Here is an 18,039-nt window from a genome sequence, read left to right on the forward strand (position 1 = left end):
ACCATCTAATACTACTGGAAGAGGATACCTGGTTGAAATAGCCTTAGTTAAATGTAAAGTCAATTGTAGGGAATAAACATGGTTTGGGATAGGAAAGTGAAATGGTCACATTTAACGGAGAAGGAAAGATGTATATTGTACCAGGGCATCACGCTAGCACAGAGGCCCAGCAGGAGCTCGGATTCAAAAATTAGCAGCGGGTGCTATTAGTTCCACAGTCAGGCTGCCAAGAAGGAAAGCCATACACACAGCAACCAATTAAAGCCCACTGACATGTCAAACCTCTAACCACAGCCTGGCACCCAGACAGGAAGGATGAAGGGAAGCCCCATTTCCTGAGACATGGAAGGCTCTGATTACACCAAAGATTTTCACACACACAGAAGCAGTGAACATGATGGCTTCTTCCTTTACTGCTCCCAAATCCATCCATCTGCATGTTTAAGTGTGTGGACGTGTAACTTCTCTGGCTCTAAAGCTTCTCTAGACAAAAGCAGGGGGTGCCAGGAGAAATTCTTTCCTAAAATAGTTAGCTGCTGGGTGGCTATTTAGCTGAGAGAAATAATCCAGGGTCTGTGGCTGCAGGTAGAAAAATCCAGTGGAAAATGTGTACAATTTTATTTTTTGACAAGCAGAGGCTGCCATGGGATAGCCTGTTCAAATATCATTCAAACAGATTAAAAAGTTAATAATATCTAGGACTACTTATCTATCTCCTTTAGCCCAAATTGTAATAAGCATTATATATGCACTCCCTAATTTAAAACTCACAAACTTAAGAAGTCACTACTAATATTAACTCCACTTTACAGATGGGTAAACAGACTCAGAGAGGTAAAGAAACAAGTCCAAAGTCACAGTTTCCTAAGTGGCTATGCTGAATTCAAATACAGATCAGTCCGATTCAACAGAACTGCTAGGTAGGAAATACTACCATGCCCTGGGAAAGGAGCCCCTACATGTTACTCTGCAGTTTCCAATTTGAGGGCATCACAGATCCAATAACACTCCAGCAGCAAACAAAGAAAACCAGCTTCTCTCAGGGTATCTGGAGCTTTCAAAATGTGGACACTTACTCCTCCACCGCAAAACCTACTCATCTGTAACCACCCCACGCCTGAGCTGACAGAACACAATTACCTTAAGAAAGTTACGTCTATGCTGGGCCTCAGTTTCCTTTCCTGTAAAATAAAGGCCTGGACTCAGGATGTCTTGAGCCCCCTCCTGCTCCATAACAGACAGTAAGTAGCTCTGATTGCCTGGCTTCAAGGAAAAGAGAAGCCTTCAACACCCTGACTAAGGCTGTCTAGAGAGCCAATCTGATTTTTTTTTTTTCATTTGGCAAAGTTAAAAATCACTCCCTAATATCCCTCTTTTAATGAATCTGAAACCGCTGTGTGAGACACAGGGTAGGAAGAACAGAAACCACCCACTCTCACCTCCCTCCTCAGAACTTACCCGCACACCAGGAACCTGCAGATCACCTCTGTACTAAGTGCTTAGTGAGCCTTTAAATATTTCATGATGGATGCAACATTATTCCCTGTTCTCTTTCATTCTAATAAAACAGCCCAAGCTGTTCTGGGCCCTCTGCCAAATACCCAATATCTTCATGCAATTCTACATGGATTTATGATTTCTCTCTATGCCATGGTCACTACTGGAGAAAATAAATAAAACTAGCACTGGCCATCAGGACACTCACCTCTGACTCTATCATTTCTTTTTTTAAATTTTTTATGTAAGAAAAGAAAAGGTTCCTGACTGCAACCCTACAGCACCAGCGTGAAGCCTGGTGTCTCTGACAGAAAAGGATGGGTCAGGGCTTGTTCTGAGAGACCTGAAGAGGTGTCACTAGATGCATCTCTATCCATCAACCAGAAAGTACTTTACTGTCAAAAAAACCCACTCTCTCCCTCATTCTGTTCCATATTTAGAGATTCTGCCCTTTGGGCCCTGAGTAGGTTCTTATCAAAATGCCAATGAGAAAAGGTTAAAGAAAAAATAAGACCATCATCCAAAAGCTTAAGGAGGGATCAATAATCAAACAGCTTGGACAGGGCTGTAATCTGTTACTAGGACATATCTTAGCGGAGATCAATTGGCAGCCTGCGTGGACAAGACGGATGCAGGAGGGAAACTCGATTTACGATGGGTCTTGGGTTGGCCAATGGAAACCGAGCCGTCCCCTGGCACAGAGAGGCACTCAGGAAGGGAGGCAGAAAAGCCCATACACCTGTGACACGATCCACTCAGTTCAAACCACAGCACGGGGTCCTTACCCGGTATTTCTTTTCTTGTTCAAATTTTTCTTCAAATTTCCTAATTTTCCGCTTGAGGCTCTGGATGTGCTTGGTGAGCTGAGTAATGGTCTGTGGCTCCTTGCCATCACCACAGCTGCCCCGTGAAGAGCTCCGGGGCCTGTGGAGAATACAGGGAGGGAAATAATCATCAAAACCATGGTCTTCCAGTCAACACCACGGCTGGTCTACCAACCAAGCCTCCTGGATTCTCACAGAAGTCCAGAGGGCAGTTCATTATTTGACCAGTCCACTGGGGTAGTATTTGCTCACTAGTGGAGACCCCTGATCACAGCACTCATTATGGGCAAATGTCATCAGGGACTTTAGTCTACAAATGTCAGAATATTAGTCTAGGAAATGCATTTCCTACAGCTTGGAGGAAACCAATTTCAGACTAAATCAAGACAGTCCTGTTGTGCTATTATCCTCAGTAAGTTGCGTAAGCCCCACTTAGCAACATTTTCAAGGGAGATTTAAATGAGTAGTTAACTTTTCTTGGTATAACACAGGCTTTGTGAATCTGATGAAAGGAATAGAGCTCCTCTCCAGAAAATGAATTCACTTTCTCACTTGACACACTGTGCAATAGCAATAATTCTCTAACTCCCTCAAGTCCATCAGTAGACAGCCCATGGACTGAGGTTTGGATAAATTCATGAATAGCAAGAGTTATTAAGGAGAAACTAGGAATTCCCTGCACATATTTTTAGTCATAGGAGACTCATTTTTGCATCAAAACTATTTGCAAAACTTCAAAAAAAATAAGAGCACATGGTTTCACATTTATATTTTTGTGTGGGGGAGCTATTGCAAGCTACCACTTTTATAGAATCTAAGACTAAGCGGAGATGGACCACTCCCAAGTGTTGCCAACCACAAAGGCCCCTGTTGGACATGGAAATACTTAGTGAGGTAACCAAGAATGATACTCCTGGTATTTGCATGCACGTATACTTTAAGATTCTGGTCATCTCACCAAAAACATTCCAACATGTGAGCCCCAGGGCAGCCTGCGTCTCGAGACCATTTCCTCCTGAGACAGGAGGACTGAAACAGCACTATTCTCGACGTGAAAGTACACTGGTTTTTTGCCATTTATTGCTCAGGGCTTGCAGTTGCATTTGGTACATCTGGTAGGCACGTGTGCTCTACTTCAGACACAAACCTCACTGTAGTTTATAACTGCAGTATTTGAAAAACCTTTGTGAAATGAAGACAATAACAAAACAAGATTTTCTTACATCATAAACTGCTGAGTGCTGGGTGGAGAAGGGGCTGATTCGGGGTCTAAGTTGAATCTCTGGCTTTGGCTGAAGATGGAGCATCGCGGTGACAGCAGCGGGTTGTCGCCATCGGTGATATGGGAGAGCAGCCTGCTAGTCTCGGCACCCTGGAGGTCCTCTGGAGCACTGTCTGCTTCAGCCAGCCCATCTCTGTGGCCTGGCACGGGGGCTGAGCAAACAAATACATCACCAAGACTTAGAAGTGACAGAGGGCTTGAGACTGCCATGTTCCTAAATAAAGATCATCAACATCCATTATAATGTCTTGGCTCTTTGTCACTTCTTCTTTCTGGAGACAGGAAAGCCTTTTAAAATACTGTCATGTTTGTTCTCACAGAACTGGGACAGAAATATTACAAAGCCAACACTCATACAAAAATGGAAGCACAAGTTATTTCGGTTTCAGTTACAGAGCCTGCAAAGCCCAAAACTACAAAAATTCTTTGTTTCATATAATTTACATATGTCAGAGAGTATATACAAAATGTTAAAGTGAAAAAAACAATAAAGTAAAATGAAACTGGAGCAAAAGAGGATAGATTATGAGGAGGGAAAGGTATAACAGAATTGCCAGTGAAGAAAGGGAGAGGAGGGAGTAGGGAGGAAGAGAGGGGAGAGGAGTCCTCAGGCAGAAAATTATTCAGCACTCATTAAAAATAATGGAAAACTCTGCTTATCAACATGGGATGATGTTCAGAATATGCTAAATGGAAACCACAAATTTCAAAACAAAATCATGACTCCGTTTTATATAAGAAGTATGCATTTATGCGTACAAAGCAATGCACTAAAAGATCAAAGAAGCTACGGAGCAACTACAAAGCAGGCTAGAATTAGGAATGAATCTATTTCTTCTCCAAAATTTTACGTAGCATTTTATTTTTGGACAAAGACAAAAACCAAGAACCAAAGCCTGCTCTAAATCATCTCCCCAGCAATGCAGCTCTCTACCTGGCTTCTCACTGTGATTACTCCCCTTTTAAACGGGCTCAGTATCTCCCTGCCCCCATGGCCAATCCAGAAGCCTTATGCTCCAGAGGGAAGGGCAGTAGAGTGGGGAACTTTAGGACACTGGGTCAGGGTGGCCAGGATAAGAGTCTCTCCGTTCCAGGGCGCTGTACAGAGTGACTCAAGAGACAGCCAAAACAAACTCAGTTTTGCCCAGCAAACAAGTCAGGACAACCCAAGGCTTTCTTTTATTTCTACTACCCTAAAGAAAGAGGAAAAACAGATTTTCTGGGTGAATAAGCAGAATCTGAAAATACTGACAATCCACTTTTCCAAAACAAACATTTATCACAATTTGTACTGGATGAATCTTAATCAGGTTTAGAATGGCTCACTCTCTGGAGCTTGAAATGCAATTTGCTTTGTGCAACAAAGGTCTGATTAGGTCCTCCTGTGTTTTCAGTTGGCTTCTCCCCTGCTGGGCTGTAGGCTGGGAGTGGGGATAACATCTCCTGTTGTAACTCTGGAGCTCACTGACAGCACTTCTGTCAGGGGCTGAGGCTGGTCAGAAATGGACAGGGTCAGGCCTGGGGAAAAGCTGGAGCCAGATGAACGTTGATGCCCAGGCCCAGAGGCAAGGTATGCTGGTGGGACTGACACCACTTGCCACAGGCAACACCCTTACTAAGAAGAATTTATCCAGAAAATGCTGCCATTGTGGCAAGTGCTGTAAGGAGTAATGGGAGTAACAGTTACTAACCAGTAAATCACAGCACACACTAACAATGACCTTCAAAACCCACCAGGAATCATATGAATTCTTCACCAATTCCTTTTCTTAAACTATTAAGCTCTAAGAAGAAATGCATTTTAATTATGTTGCCTGTTTCTGGGCAGTAGCTTCTGGTAAAAATGATGGGGAAGAAACGAATCTTTAGCAAGCACCTGGGATCAGCATATTTCTCCTGAAATGGTAAAGGTCTGAGGCCTTCTACCCTTCAGCTCAGCTGTGGTGTCAGGGTCAAAGCTAACAGGAGTCTCCTGGTGCTGTCTTAGAATGACAAGACAGGAGCACTTGGGTTCCTGACCACATGACTAAAGGGGAGGTGAGGAAAGAGCTCAGCTTCGGAAACCCAGAGCCCTAAGACATGACTCCACAGAATCACAGGCCGGCTGTGAATGGCTCTTTCTGAACCACACAGTGACAGCACCTGTAAACTTCCACTTACACAGCAACTGTCCTTTGTGGGCACTCGCATCACGGACCAGTGCTGCCTAATTAATATCCTGACCTGACCTCTCTTCCCCCCAGTTCACCACTGAAGGAAGCAGTGAGCCCCAAAGACCCCAAAGTCACTGTCTAGTTGAAAGCAAGAAACAGTCAAAAACTGGTAATTAGGTAGGGCCTGAGTTCTCTGATTAAACTCACTGAGTTATGAAGTGGCTTAACTAAATGAGTGAGCACATGTCTGTGTGTGTGCATTTGTGTAGACAGGATTATTGAGCTCCTTGTTCAGAAGGGGCTGGGGTAGATTCAGAGCCAATCATCATTGCTGCCATCCTGGGAACAGAGCCCAGGCCTCCACTTACAGACCCTGCTCCCCAACAGAGAGAAGCTTATGGCAATATTAAACTCAAGTGGCTTCTGGTGGGACCCTGGGAGCACATGGATTTTTCTTCCAAAGGAAGGGGAAGCTTGCCAGGGCCCAACATGCGACGCAGTGTGGTTTAGAGGAGGGTCTGGGAGCCAGGAGTTCAGGTGCTTATACTTTCTTGTGGGGCTCCAGCCAGTTCACTGACCTGTGTGTCCTTGTTTGGACCATCTTTCAGGCTATGACAGAAAAATCAAAGAAGATCTGCTGTACAACATCCAGCCTGTAGCTAACAACATTGTACCGAACACTTAAAAAGTTAAGAGTCTATATCTCATGTTACATGTTCTTACCACAATAGTTTTTTTTCTTTTTTTCCTTTGCATTTTCTGAACTTCTGTAATGAACCTGTCTTAATTTTTAAGGAAGGACAAAACAATAAAAGTTAATATAAAAATTTCAAAAAAAAAAAAAAAAAAAAGAAAAAGAAAAGCATTCTTGAGAAGAGAAGTGAGAAACAACCCCAGGGGCAGCACAAGAGAAGGCAAAGATTGTAGTGTGAATCCCAGGTCTACCACCTGTTAAGAGGTACTTCAGAAAGGGTAGCCTTTTTAAAAAACATCAGTTTCTTTAGCTGTAAAATGGGAAAAATAATGGTGCCCGCCTCTCAAGACCAAGTGAGGATGAAAAGAAAAGAAACTGTATTCCCTTCAAAATTTTTGCCATATCCACATAAACCTATTTTTAATATATGTATATATATATGTGTGTGTGTGTGTGTGTGTGTGTGTGTGTGTGTGTGTATATATATATATATATATAAAATCTTTATTTTAACCTACATTTTTAAAATTCAACTTCATTAGACAATGATGGCCAAGAAACATGAATCTGATGTGCTAGTTAGCTTTTTAACTAATACACTTTAAAATAAATTCCTAATAAAAATAACAACGTTCACCCATGCACCCTCTGTACAACATATTTGTTGAAACACTTAAGATAAGCCATAGAATATGCACAGTAACCAAGAGAACCATCATTTTAACAATTAGTATTATCAAAATAATAAAGTTGAATATTATTTTCTCTTAGTAAGCACCAACCACACTAGGCGTCCTTCTGGGGTTAATACGGGAAACGAGAACTAACACACTCCTCAACATACTGTCCCTCCTACCAGTTCTTATTTATAAGTTAAGAAGAATCAAATCTAATACTTATGTAGTGACTCACTATGTCCTCAATCTTGTCCTAAGAGTTCTTGCAAGTATTTAATCTTCATAACAACCACAGGAGTACTATGAACTCCAAGCAAACCTCAGTACGGAAGGTGGTATGACTACGCTAGCTGCATGCAGAGAGGGTCTGACCAATGCCCATGACAGAAGACTCCACATCTCTGAACCTGGCAGCCCACTCACTGAGCAATAGGGAAAAGAGAACTAATCATCAGGTGTGAAGGCCAAGAGCCCACTTCTGATCCGGCTGCAACCCCAGGCAGGAGCAGATGCTTTATTTCAGCTGTTACATCAATCAGTCAGCCTGAAATTTATGCGTTTCTAACATGAAATTTTAAGAGATTCAAATTGTAAATCAACTATACTTCAGTAAAATGTTTTAATTAAAAAGTTAAATAAATAAAGTGATGCAAAATTTAAATAAATCTCTATCTGCAACCCCTTGAGATGGACTGCTGAGATCTGAGTCACAAATTAGCCATGGGCTTGTGGGTTTGTTAATTTGCACTCCTGGGTTTGTCCATCATGGTAGGCTCATAGATGGCATTCAGAAACATTCCAAAATGCCATACATCAGCCTTTGATGGTTTTAAAAACTAAATGAGCCAGAAGTATGTGTCCATGATTCTCATGAAGCTCAAGCATCAGACAAAAAAGGCCACCAAAACAAAACCAAAAACCAAAAAACACCTGATAGATACACAATGGATTCAGTTTAAGGTGTGTTGAATTTAAGCGCCTGAAGGCAATAAGTGTTCACAAGAGCGAGAACATGGGTAGCCTGAAGTCACCCTAATAACTAGCCATCCCAGTAAAAGGGATTCCAGGTACATGAGGCTGATCGAGCTACAGAGTGGGACGAGGCTGGCACTCCAAAGCAGGTTTCTACATGCCAGCCTCTGTGGACGACCACCAGAAACATCAGGGAGCTAGAGGGGTGAGGTGTGCGTCACCGTGAAAGCAGGGCTGGGATCTACAGCAAGCAACCTGCAGATCCCACGAGGCAGTTTGCTGTCAGGAATAAAAGCATGAGCTATAGTTTCAGCAACGCCTAGATTCAAGTCACAGCTTTGTCCAATGTGCTACCTGAGACCTATTATCCCATCTTTTTCTATCTCAGTTTTCCCATCTGTATAATGAGAATGCATCCAATTCAACAGATGTTTACTGACCATCTCTGCAAGCCAAGTCCTGTTTCAGGCAAGAATGACATCAGTATCTACCTCATAAATTGTTAGCAGGATTAAAAAGAGATAAGGAATCTCAAGTGCTTAGGACAGTGCCTGGGGAAAGGGGTATAATAACTCATCAATACATGTTTGTTGTTGTTTGTATTTGTGGTGGTATCTTTCACCTTGTTAGGTAATTCAGGAGGGAAACCAAAGGGAAAAATGAGTTCAGTTCTGGGCACGTTAAGAAGCACTTATGGTCACCCAGGTGGAGATGCCCAATAGGTCCTACACGTGTGTCGGTGTGAGCTCAGGAGACATAATCTAACTGGGTTTGATCTCAGCATGCATTTCCCATTTAAACCCCACTTCTGGAGCGGGGGGTGGGGCAGTCAGCATCATTTTTATTTTGAAGGAGTCAATGTCCTGATTTCAATTAAAATGAACCACCAGTAGATTAGGTCATTGGGTTAGCTGAGCAATGAGAAATTTTAAAATCCTTTCTGAAAACTGGAAAACCACATGGATCAAGAAACCTCAAATCTAAACTTATTCCCTGCCTCTGCATTTTGCATTTTTTGTAATTAAATTTGTATCAGTAAACACATATCCAGGTTATAGGTTTTTGAGTAGTTTTCAAGATAAATTAATATTATCACTCCTGTTCCCTAAAGAATTACAGAAAGACAATTTTGGAATATTGTTTACTTGAGTTGCTGCTACTGTATCTAACATATACAACACTTTCTGCCTAGTAAACATTACCATCTAAATCACAGAGAAACATAAACACATAAATCTTCAGGGTACACTGTCACTGACCATTTTAGAAGTTCAATAATAACTTACATGTACTCTCCTAAGAGACTTTTACAGTTCTTTTTTAGTATTTTCACTGTTTCAATGGTAAAGATAAGGAATAAATGACCTCCAGTTTAAAAAAATGTATCACCAAAAGCCCAAGGAAAGGAAAATCACAAAGTCACTGGGCTAGTATGTTGCTTACAGTATCATTTTGGGAGGTGTAAACAATTTGAACTCACCCATATTTTCAGCATTATAATGATACTCAATAAATGTAAGTGCCTAGATGAAATTCAGTAACTATCTTAAATACGTTTTAATTTCACATGGTAACTAGCCTAGCAAAGCAAAGTCCCAAAGGAAAAGGAGGGAGTAGGGACCACTAGATTGAATGGAGACAGAGAAAGACAACGTGGCAAGGCAGTGGGTGGGAAAGAGGAATAGCCAGAAAGCCGTGAGGGAAGAAAAGGAATAGAAACACAGACACACCACGCGGTGGGGGTGGGTGAGAAAGCAGGCAAGGCTAGGTGACAAACGTTGAGTTCTTTCTGAGGAATCGTGCAGTGAGGTAAGCTTCTAGCCTGGGGCAGACTGAGGTCTTTACACACTAGCAACTTTACCCTAAATCAGAATTGTACTGTGGGCTACCATAACATGCCTGCACCGGGGACAGGTGTGAGATCTCCAGATCGCTGTCACATGGGGAAAGGAAAGAAGTCTATTCTTTGCATTGTTCTGTAGTAAACCAATGAGGCAGGGGCAATTCATACTTTTGGAAGCAGTTTCTATACAGCACCACACCAAATGCACAATTTGGGGAGATAAGAAGAAACAATCTTACAGACAAATCTACCAGGTGACTAGACAAATCTTTTCACTTTCCTCTGATTAGTGAAGACTTACTTCTTTGCCTATATGCACACTGTCAAAGAACAGCTGAGGAAGAGCCAAGGAGAAGGGCCAGTAACCAGTGTCTCATCTCTGAAGGCAAATTTTCCCCTCCCTGTGTCACAAAAGTGGAGTCGAGTGCTCAGCTGAGCTGTGGGGATGACAAAAGAGCAAGTACCACGCACAACAGTGTCTGAGATTCAGAAGCACCCTCCGCATACACGGGGAAAGCTGGGTGCTGTGATGCTGTCATTTTTCAGTCTCAACAACTCCCCACGTCTTCTAGTCGATTCCTACACAAATGATCCCCTCGATAGGTACAGCTGATAAAAATCTGCTAGTAAGGTAACAAGAGCCATTTTCAAAAGGGGGTTTTCATTTACAAGCAGATGTGTTTTGAGAAGCAGAAGGGAAATCCTATACAAAGCAAACAGGAGGACGACTGAAAGAAATTCCAACCTTCAGTGCAGATGGTGTCTTTAGAGGCTCATTTAGTGTCAGCTCGGAAAAATTAGTCCAAAAAGCTGGACCCTCAGTTCCATATAAGGGTAAGGAAAAGTCTGATTCTAGGGAACTGAAAGAGACAGGAGAGGTTGTCCACCTTGGGCTGGGGGCTGTTTAGGGCAATGTCAGACAATAAGCATCTAGGCACACCATCTGGTCACTTCCAGACTATTCTTAACAAGCATGAGAAAATGAATAGCCAGAAAGGAAGGCTTTTAAATGACTGTAATATCCAAGAAATTATAGGCAGGGGAAAGGAGGCATATGAGAACTCTACTGGATGCTTAATTTTCTATAAAACCTCTTAAAAATAAAATCTGTTAATTAAAAAAATAACATGACTCTAAGCCTACTGGTTAAAAGCCCAGACTCTGAGATGCCACATGCTCATAGCTGTTATGTCCTTGGCCAGATGAGTCTCTTCAGAGTCCTTTGTAAGAAGCATGGCAAGAACAATTGGGACAATGGATACACCACAATCCTTGACCTGACTTAAAAACTGAATTAAAAAAAAATTTTAATAATCACCTGTGGTTTATGCTGTAGGACTGATTTTCCCATCCTTATAAGGCAGTTATAGAAGTGGTATCAGAGAATTACACTGTCATTTATGGATTCTGAAATCATTTTTTAAATGCTTCCTTTGGAAAACAAGGGGTTAATGTGACGCTCCCTCTTCCAGAGACTATGACGATGGTTATAAAAGCATCAGAGAAAAGTTATTCATAGTAAAGCTCTTTCCTAGCCAAGTCATGTCACAGGTTTAGCACAGGATAGATTTTATGATAACAAATGTAGTTTCAGCTTTAATAGGAGGTAATTATTCAACCCTCAGCTCTATAGATTATTGCTGTTATAAATACCTTTTGCTTAAGGGAACTAGTGTAATGTCAATCATATGCAAGACCCTAGAGAGGACCTAGGGAATAAACGGTACTAAATGTCATTTCTACACCTTGACAGTAGTTATAAATTATGATAGAGTAGACACTTAAAGGCAAATGTAAGCATTTTCAACTGGAGGGAAGGCACTATAAGCTCTGAATACAGTAAGAATGCCCAGTTTTTAAAATAACGATAGCTGACATTTATTGAGCCTTTACCACGGGTGATATGCGAAGAAGCTCCTAGGTATTATGCTATGTCATTCTCACAACAATCCTAAGAAGTCGATCCTATCCTTTTTCCCTTTTTAAAGAAAAGTTAACTGAGGCAGAGAGGTCAAATAACCTCTCCAAGTTCGCCCAACAAGCACATCAAGTACAAAGAGCTATGCTTCTGAAAAAGGTAGAGCAATGAATATAACTGGGGATTTCCAGAAATCTACAGCATGGTGTTCATCCCAAGACTTGCTTAAAAACAAAACCAAATGATGGTTGGGCTACATATTTTGTAAAGGATAAAAAAGACTCACTTAATGATATGCCCCAAAGAACAGGGTTGAATTCGTTTCTTAACGACAGACACATCAGTACTAACCCTTGCAAAAGGATCCTGGATTAGTCTCATTTTATGTTTCAGAAATGACATGGAAGAGGAAGTACAATCATGAGTCTGAGCTCGCAGATGATGTTAGTATTTTTCAAAGAGTAAAATGCTAAGCACTGAAGAAGCTCCCAAACCATGAGCAGACTCCATTGTGGCAGATGACCTTCCCTGTGGGCCAGGAGGCAATGCAGCTGGAAAGAAATGAATCCACCTACTCTTGGCAAAAAATAAGCACTAAACTATCAGTTTGATACGGAATAGGATTTTTGGAGCTCTTATAGAATATAGTTATATGACATAAAAGCCAAGAAAAGAGTGAGCATCTCTAGGAAGAAGATGGAAAGTAATCTAACAAACATAATTACTTAGTAATTATTTTATAAAACACCCCCTGCCCATATTTTTCAGGCATGCATTCTTTGTTTTTTAAGTTGAGATCATTGTTGTTTCAAGTGTAGGAAATAAGAGACAGGATCTTTTGTACCGTTGGCCCAATTTCCCTCAATGGTATCATTTTGCAAAAGGATAGGATCTGTGCCCATTTTCACAAATAAAATTCTACCACTTGACTCCATCTGGGATACACTAGTCAGGTCAGGTAAAGACACATCGAGAAAGGCATAGGGGCCTGGAGATGGTTTAGATCAGAGGTGCTGAAATGACTACAGGAACAGAGGGGCTGCACCAGGTTAATCTAATGCAAATCTAGGTCTCTTCAGTCCAACAAAACAAAGTCAGAGATGGACTGAAAACTGACTTTAAAACACATTAGTTATGTGGAGTGTATACAGGCCTCAAGTTCTAGAATATGAGAACTATGTGGACTTAACATTTAGGCAGATGGCAAATGACACTGTTTGAAATACTTAGACCATGGAGTCTGATTGGGGAAACTCCTCCCTTCCTCCCTTTCCTCCCAATCCCCCACCACTCAGCACCAGGACCATCAACAAGTTACATTAACTCTGTAACATCATGTCCTCATCTTTCATCTGGGGAGATAACGGCACCTGCCTCACAGGGTGGGTGTGGAGGTAAAATAAGAAAATTCATGTAACAATGCCTGGCGCAAGTGAAGAGGTCATTGTTAGCTAATGTTGATGCTATTCATTTCAAGACCTTTAAACTTTGGCACTACTGACATTTTGGACCAGATAATCATTTACTGGAGCAATGCAGGGCGGGCAGAGGATCTTGTACATTGTAGGATGTTCAGCAGCACCCCTGGATCCAACCTACGAGATGCCAACAGCACTCCCACAGCAAAAAAAGTCTCCAGATATTGCCAAATGTCTCCAAGGGGGCAAAAAAAAAAAAAAAAAAAAAATCAACCCAGGTTGAAAATCACTGCTTTAAGGGAATCAATTTAGGACAAAAAGATGAAGTACCACTTTCTACAATGGTAGCCATCTTCAAGTTAAAGCAACTGGTGCTACTTACTGAAAACACAAAAAGGTTCAAGAAGGACTTAGAAAAAAACACAAAAACATACACAAACTCTATGTATACAGTTTCTAAAAGACAGCTGGAATTCTGTGCACTTCCGAGGTTGAGGTAACGAAGACCCCCCTTCTGTTGACTGTCAGAGACCCTCTAGGGCTGCTGCAGGCAGGATGAACCATCGTGTGGATGGTCAGCCCCACCTAGTGGGATACCGGAGATGCTTCCTGTTCCCGAACCAGATTATAAACTGGACCTGCAGCAAGAACACCTTTCATGTTGCCCTTGGAGGGGTGCTGTGTTCTAGAAAGTGTTCCTGAACCTCCCTGAACATCAGAATCATCAAGGGAGCTTATCAAATATGGGGATTTTCAAGTCTCATCTCTACAGTTTAATTCTGCATCTTAGGCTGAGTAGCCCAGACATCTCTGAGTTTACTAAGCACTCCAAAGTAACTGGGAACTTCTGATCAGGTAGACAGTGTCTTGAAATATGACAGAGAAGGTCAATTTCTCTTTGACTCTACCCCAATTCAATTTCAACATTAGGAAGAGACCTACAGATCATGCAGAATTTGTTATGGGAATAACTATAGGCTGTAAATAGATATAATACATCAGTATTCACCAATAAGCAACATTAGCACTGAGGCTCTTACCCTAATGGAAAGTTCAATTTGAATATCAAGATTTTAGAATAAAGTAAGTAATTAGGTATTGCTTTGAAACTATTACTACTAGTAATAAGTCTTCATTATCTCCAGCAATAGCTTTTGCTAAAAACTATCACCTGTGGTCAGACAGCACAGGGGTTACTAAGCTTAGCCATATGGAATGTCAAGCAATCCTTGTACAAACTTTGAAAAAGACAAGCAGCCAAGAAGACAATCTTCATTCCATTTTCCAATAAACACCACCAGAATAGACGCTTACTAACGCCACAGTGGAAACATTTGCTGTAAGAGGCTGTTGATTAGAGGGATTTTGAGCCTAAGTACTGTGTGGGTTTCCAGCTCACATTATGTGGTTTGCAACCTACAGGTATGGTGAGCAGCTGTCCTGGACTGTCTGGAGTTGAGGATTTCCCAGCATGTGGAATTTCCAGTGCTAAAACTGGGACAGTCGGTTACTCTCTGTGCAGTCCCAAGGCTGCCTTGCAGCTGGTACCCCCTCTATCACTTTTCCCTAAGAGTCTCTACATCCTTCAAGTTTGTTCCTGTCTCCATGCCATTCATCTCTAGCTCCAGCTGAAGCAGCTTTCTCCTCCTGAAGTAGATCATCTGAGCCAACTTGTCACAGACACTGAGTTCTAAGTCCACGTGGTCTGTGAGCTTCTTCCTGCTGATCAAAGAGAACCTGATCTTCTCTAATTCAAGACACTGTCCATTTAAATTATGGTGGTTCCCAATATTTAAGAATTTTTATGAACTATAAAGACTCCAGGACTTCCAACCCTAGACTGTCTAGAGAATTCCCATATACAAAAGCTTCCTGGTAACTGTGATGTGCAGGAAGATTCAAGAATACTCTCTGTAACACAGTGCCCCTCCGGATGCCACACAATCTGCTCTTGCTGCAAGTGTAGTTTGTAAGTGGATTTCTAGAACAGGGGAGCATCTCAGGTATTTTACTAGATGAGATTCATCTTTGTATCCTATAAACACAAGTTAAAACTCAATATTTTGATCTCAAGACATAGAGAATACAGTATTCTGCTCAGAACATCATTTCAGATGCCCATAGTCAAAGCTGAACAACTTTACTTAAGGCATGCTTTAATCAAGTCTAAAGGACTTAAGTTTGAAACCTATTTAAATCACACCAATTTATATCTCTGAATGTCTGCTGTGGATGGTTAATTGGTAGCATATTCCATTCAGACATTCCTGTAACAATCACCTGTTGGATCTTGTCCTTGTTATACCAAATATTGACATCAACAAACATTAATCCAAATTTTAAAAATATATGGCCCAGGACAAGATTTTAGACTGTAGAAGTTTTTAAGCTACTGTAATTTTTTACAGACTTACGGCCATCTGTGCTAATCTTATGCAATCACACTGTCATCAGGGCTTTGTGCTCACACAAAAAAACTATAGCTTCAGAGTGTTCAAAGATCACTCCAGATATCCATGCACAGGCCCTGAGTTAAGAACTGCTGACCTAATATGAGCATAAATTTCTTCCTATTGAGTAACACATGGACTAGAAAATGCATGGCGTTCCTGTATGAGTATCTTGGAAGCCAATGAGACCAAACCACCCCTTAACTTGAATCGTGAAAGCCTCTTCCAAATGCTCACCACTTTCACAATATTCCTGCCAAATAAAAAGACTTGTTAGGTCCCCGAAAACATCCAGTGAGCAGTTTCTAGATTTTGTCAGGGGGATTTCTGATAAAACTAGAGCACCAAATAAAGCATTCCAAGGTTCAATTACAGGGACTGGGACTTCTTCACTTTCCCATATCAATTCCCATGTGGTTATTTTAGCTAAATGAGATTCCTTATTCATAAACTCTGCAAAGGTGCAAAACATCAGGATGGGTTTTATCTCTGAACACCTGCAAGAAGTGTTCTTGCCCAGTGCGTGTGCACATGCACGAGCACACACACCCCGCAAACACACACTCAACACAGGGTGGAAGCCTCTCTTTTTCATAAACTCTCTTGGAAGTCTCTGGAACATCTCAGATTCACTTACATTTTAAAAAATCCTTCATCCAACCAGCAAGCCTCCTCTGTAAGGCGCCTTCTGCCCATTTCCATCATTTGACACTTCTCATGAAATACACTGATGGTTTCTTTGTGTGGGGGCCATCCCTACACCAACTCAGTACACATTTCTATTTTACAAAGAGTGTGCTAATAAGTTTGTTCAAAATCCTGTCCATCCAGAATGAGAAAATGTAAAACTATTATTGACCTTTGGGGAAAATAAGACATATATACATATAAAAGTCATGATTTAAAAAAAATATATATATATATATCCATATCCAGCATGCAAAGAATATTTTATTGGACAGTCTTTGCCAGATCCTTGTGAAGCTATACAAAACATCAGATAATTCAAAACTTAATGTGTGTTTGGCTTGAGACTTCTTTGTGTTTTGTATGTTAATTGTTACAGAGAGTGGAATAAGGGGTTGGTGGAAGAAGAAGGGTATTGTCTCATAATCTGACTCAATTCCCTAATTGGTCTGACATTGGCTCCTGCCCAGTGTTACTCGCATCTCATCCAAACACAACAGCCAACAGAGTAGAAGAGCTCACCAGGCGTTAAGAACAGCCAACTGGCCACCTGCATCCATAAGGAAATAATTTTCCACCTACCAGTATGGTCACACTAGGCCTCAGTGTTCTTACTATGAATGGTATTATTTCACAGGTTTAAGGATTTAATATAACAGCTATGAAGTGCTTAGAACAGTGCCTGGATCAGAGACAGTCTTCAATAATAATAGTAGCTACTACTACTAGCTATCATTAGCCACTATTACTAATATACATTGAAACACCGAAGATGACTGTCCTGCCTACTTAGACCACGTGGGTTACACAGTAATGTCTTAAATGCACTATTGCTAATGATACTGAAATAGGTTACCTTTGTAAATCTCTTCCTTCAATTCCTGGCGATAAAGGACATCTCATGAAGCAAGCTAACCTAAGTCTATTTCTACCAACCATTCAGAAACCAGTCTGTAAACCTCTGACTCATTTCTGTTAGATAAGCTATGTTCTCATTTCTACTCATGTAAATTAGTGTTTCTTTCCTATCAAAGTCCTCCTGGGGAGCATTTGCCTTTTGCTTGCTAGCCAACCTACTATTCCTGAGATTAAAACTAGAGAAACCAACAGACAAATGAGACTCAAGTGTGAGACTTTTCAACACAGAAATTAATGCTAAAAAAATGAGACAGAAAAGACAATATAGGGTCAGAAGGAGCTGTATCACTCACCTCCACCTCCCCTGGGTTGATGGATCCTCTTATAAGCAGTTAACAGAAGAAATGAAATAGCAATGTTGAAACTCCCCCAATCTCTCAATCCTTCAAAAATATCATGAGTCTCAAGACAGCACAGATACTGTAAATCCAGTGACATGAGCATACCACTTGCTTGTCACAGGAGACCAAATAGGAAAATGAAGACAAGGAATTGTGATGGATAGCTTTTCACCTGACAACATTTATGGACATCTGACTCTTGGCCCCCAGTTTGAGAGAGAGCTCTAGGCTCCAGCAAGTCTTAATTCCTCCTGCTCCCTCTCAGCTCCCCGGGATCCCTTCAGCCTTCCCGTTGCATCAGGCACTGTTTCCCACAGGGGCCACATTCAGGAGGAAGCAGCAAGGGGACTAACCTGGCCCGAGAG

At 41.4% G+C, this 18,039-nt stretch overlaps 1 protein-coding gene across 11 annotated transcripts in view; it reads right to left on the reverse strand.

Annotated features, from left to right (window-relative positions):
- FAM13C (family with sequence similarity 13 member C) overlaps nt 1-18,039 on the reverse strand; it is a 536,869-nt gene that overhangs the window by 443,650 nt on the left and 75,180 nt on the right. For all 11 annotated transcript variants that reach the window (XM_032491443.1, XM_032491444.1, XM_032491445.1 and 8 more), the window contains 2 exons: nt 3,545-3,755; nt 2,283-2,421 (listed from right to left, as the gene is read on the reverse strand). In XM_032491443.1, coding sequence (XP_032347334.1) covers nt 2,283-2,421; nt 3,545-3,755 — 350 coding nt within the window. The remainder of the gene's footprint in view (nt 1-2,282; nt 2,422-3,544; nt 3,756-18,039) is intronic.

This window comes from Camelus ferus, chromosome 11, assembly GCF_009834535.1.
Source record: "Camelus ferus isolate YT-003-E chromosome 11, BCGSAC_Cfer_1.0, whole genome shotgun sequence".
Taxonomy (NCBI): domain Eukaryota; kingdom Metazoa; phylum Chordata; class Mammalia; order Artiodactyla; family Camelidae; genus Camelus; species Camelus ferus.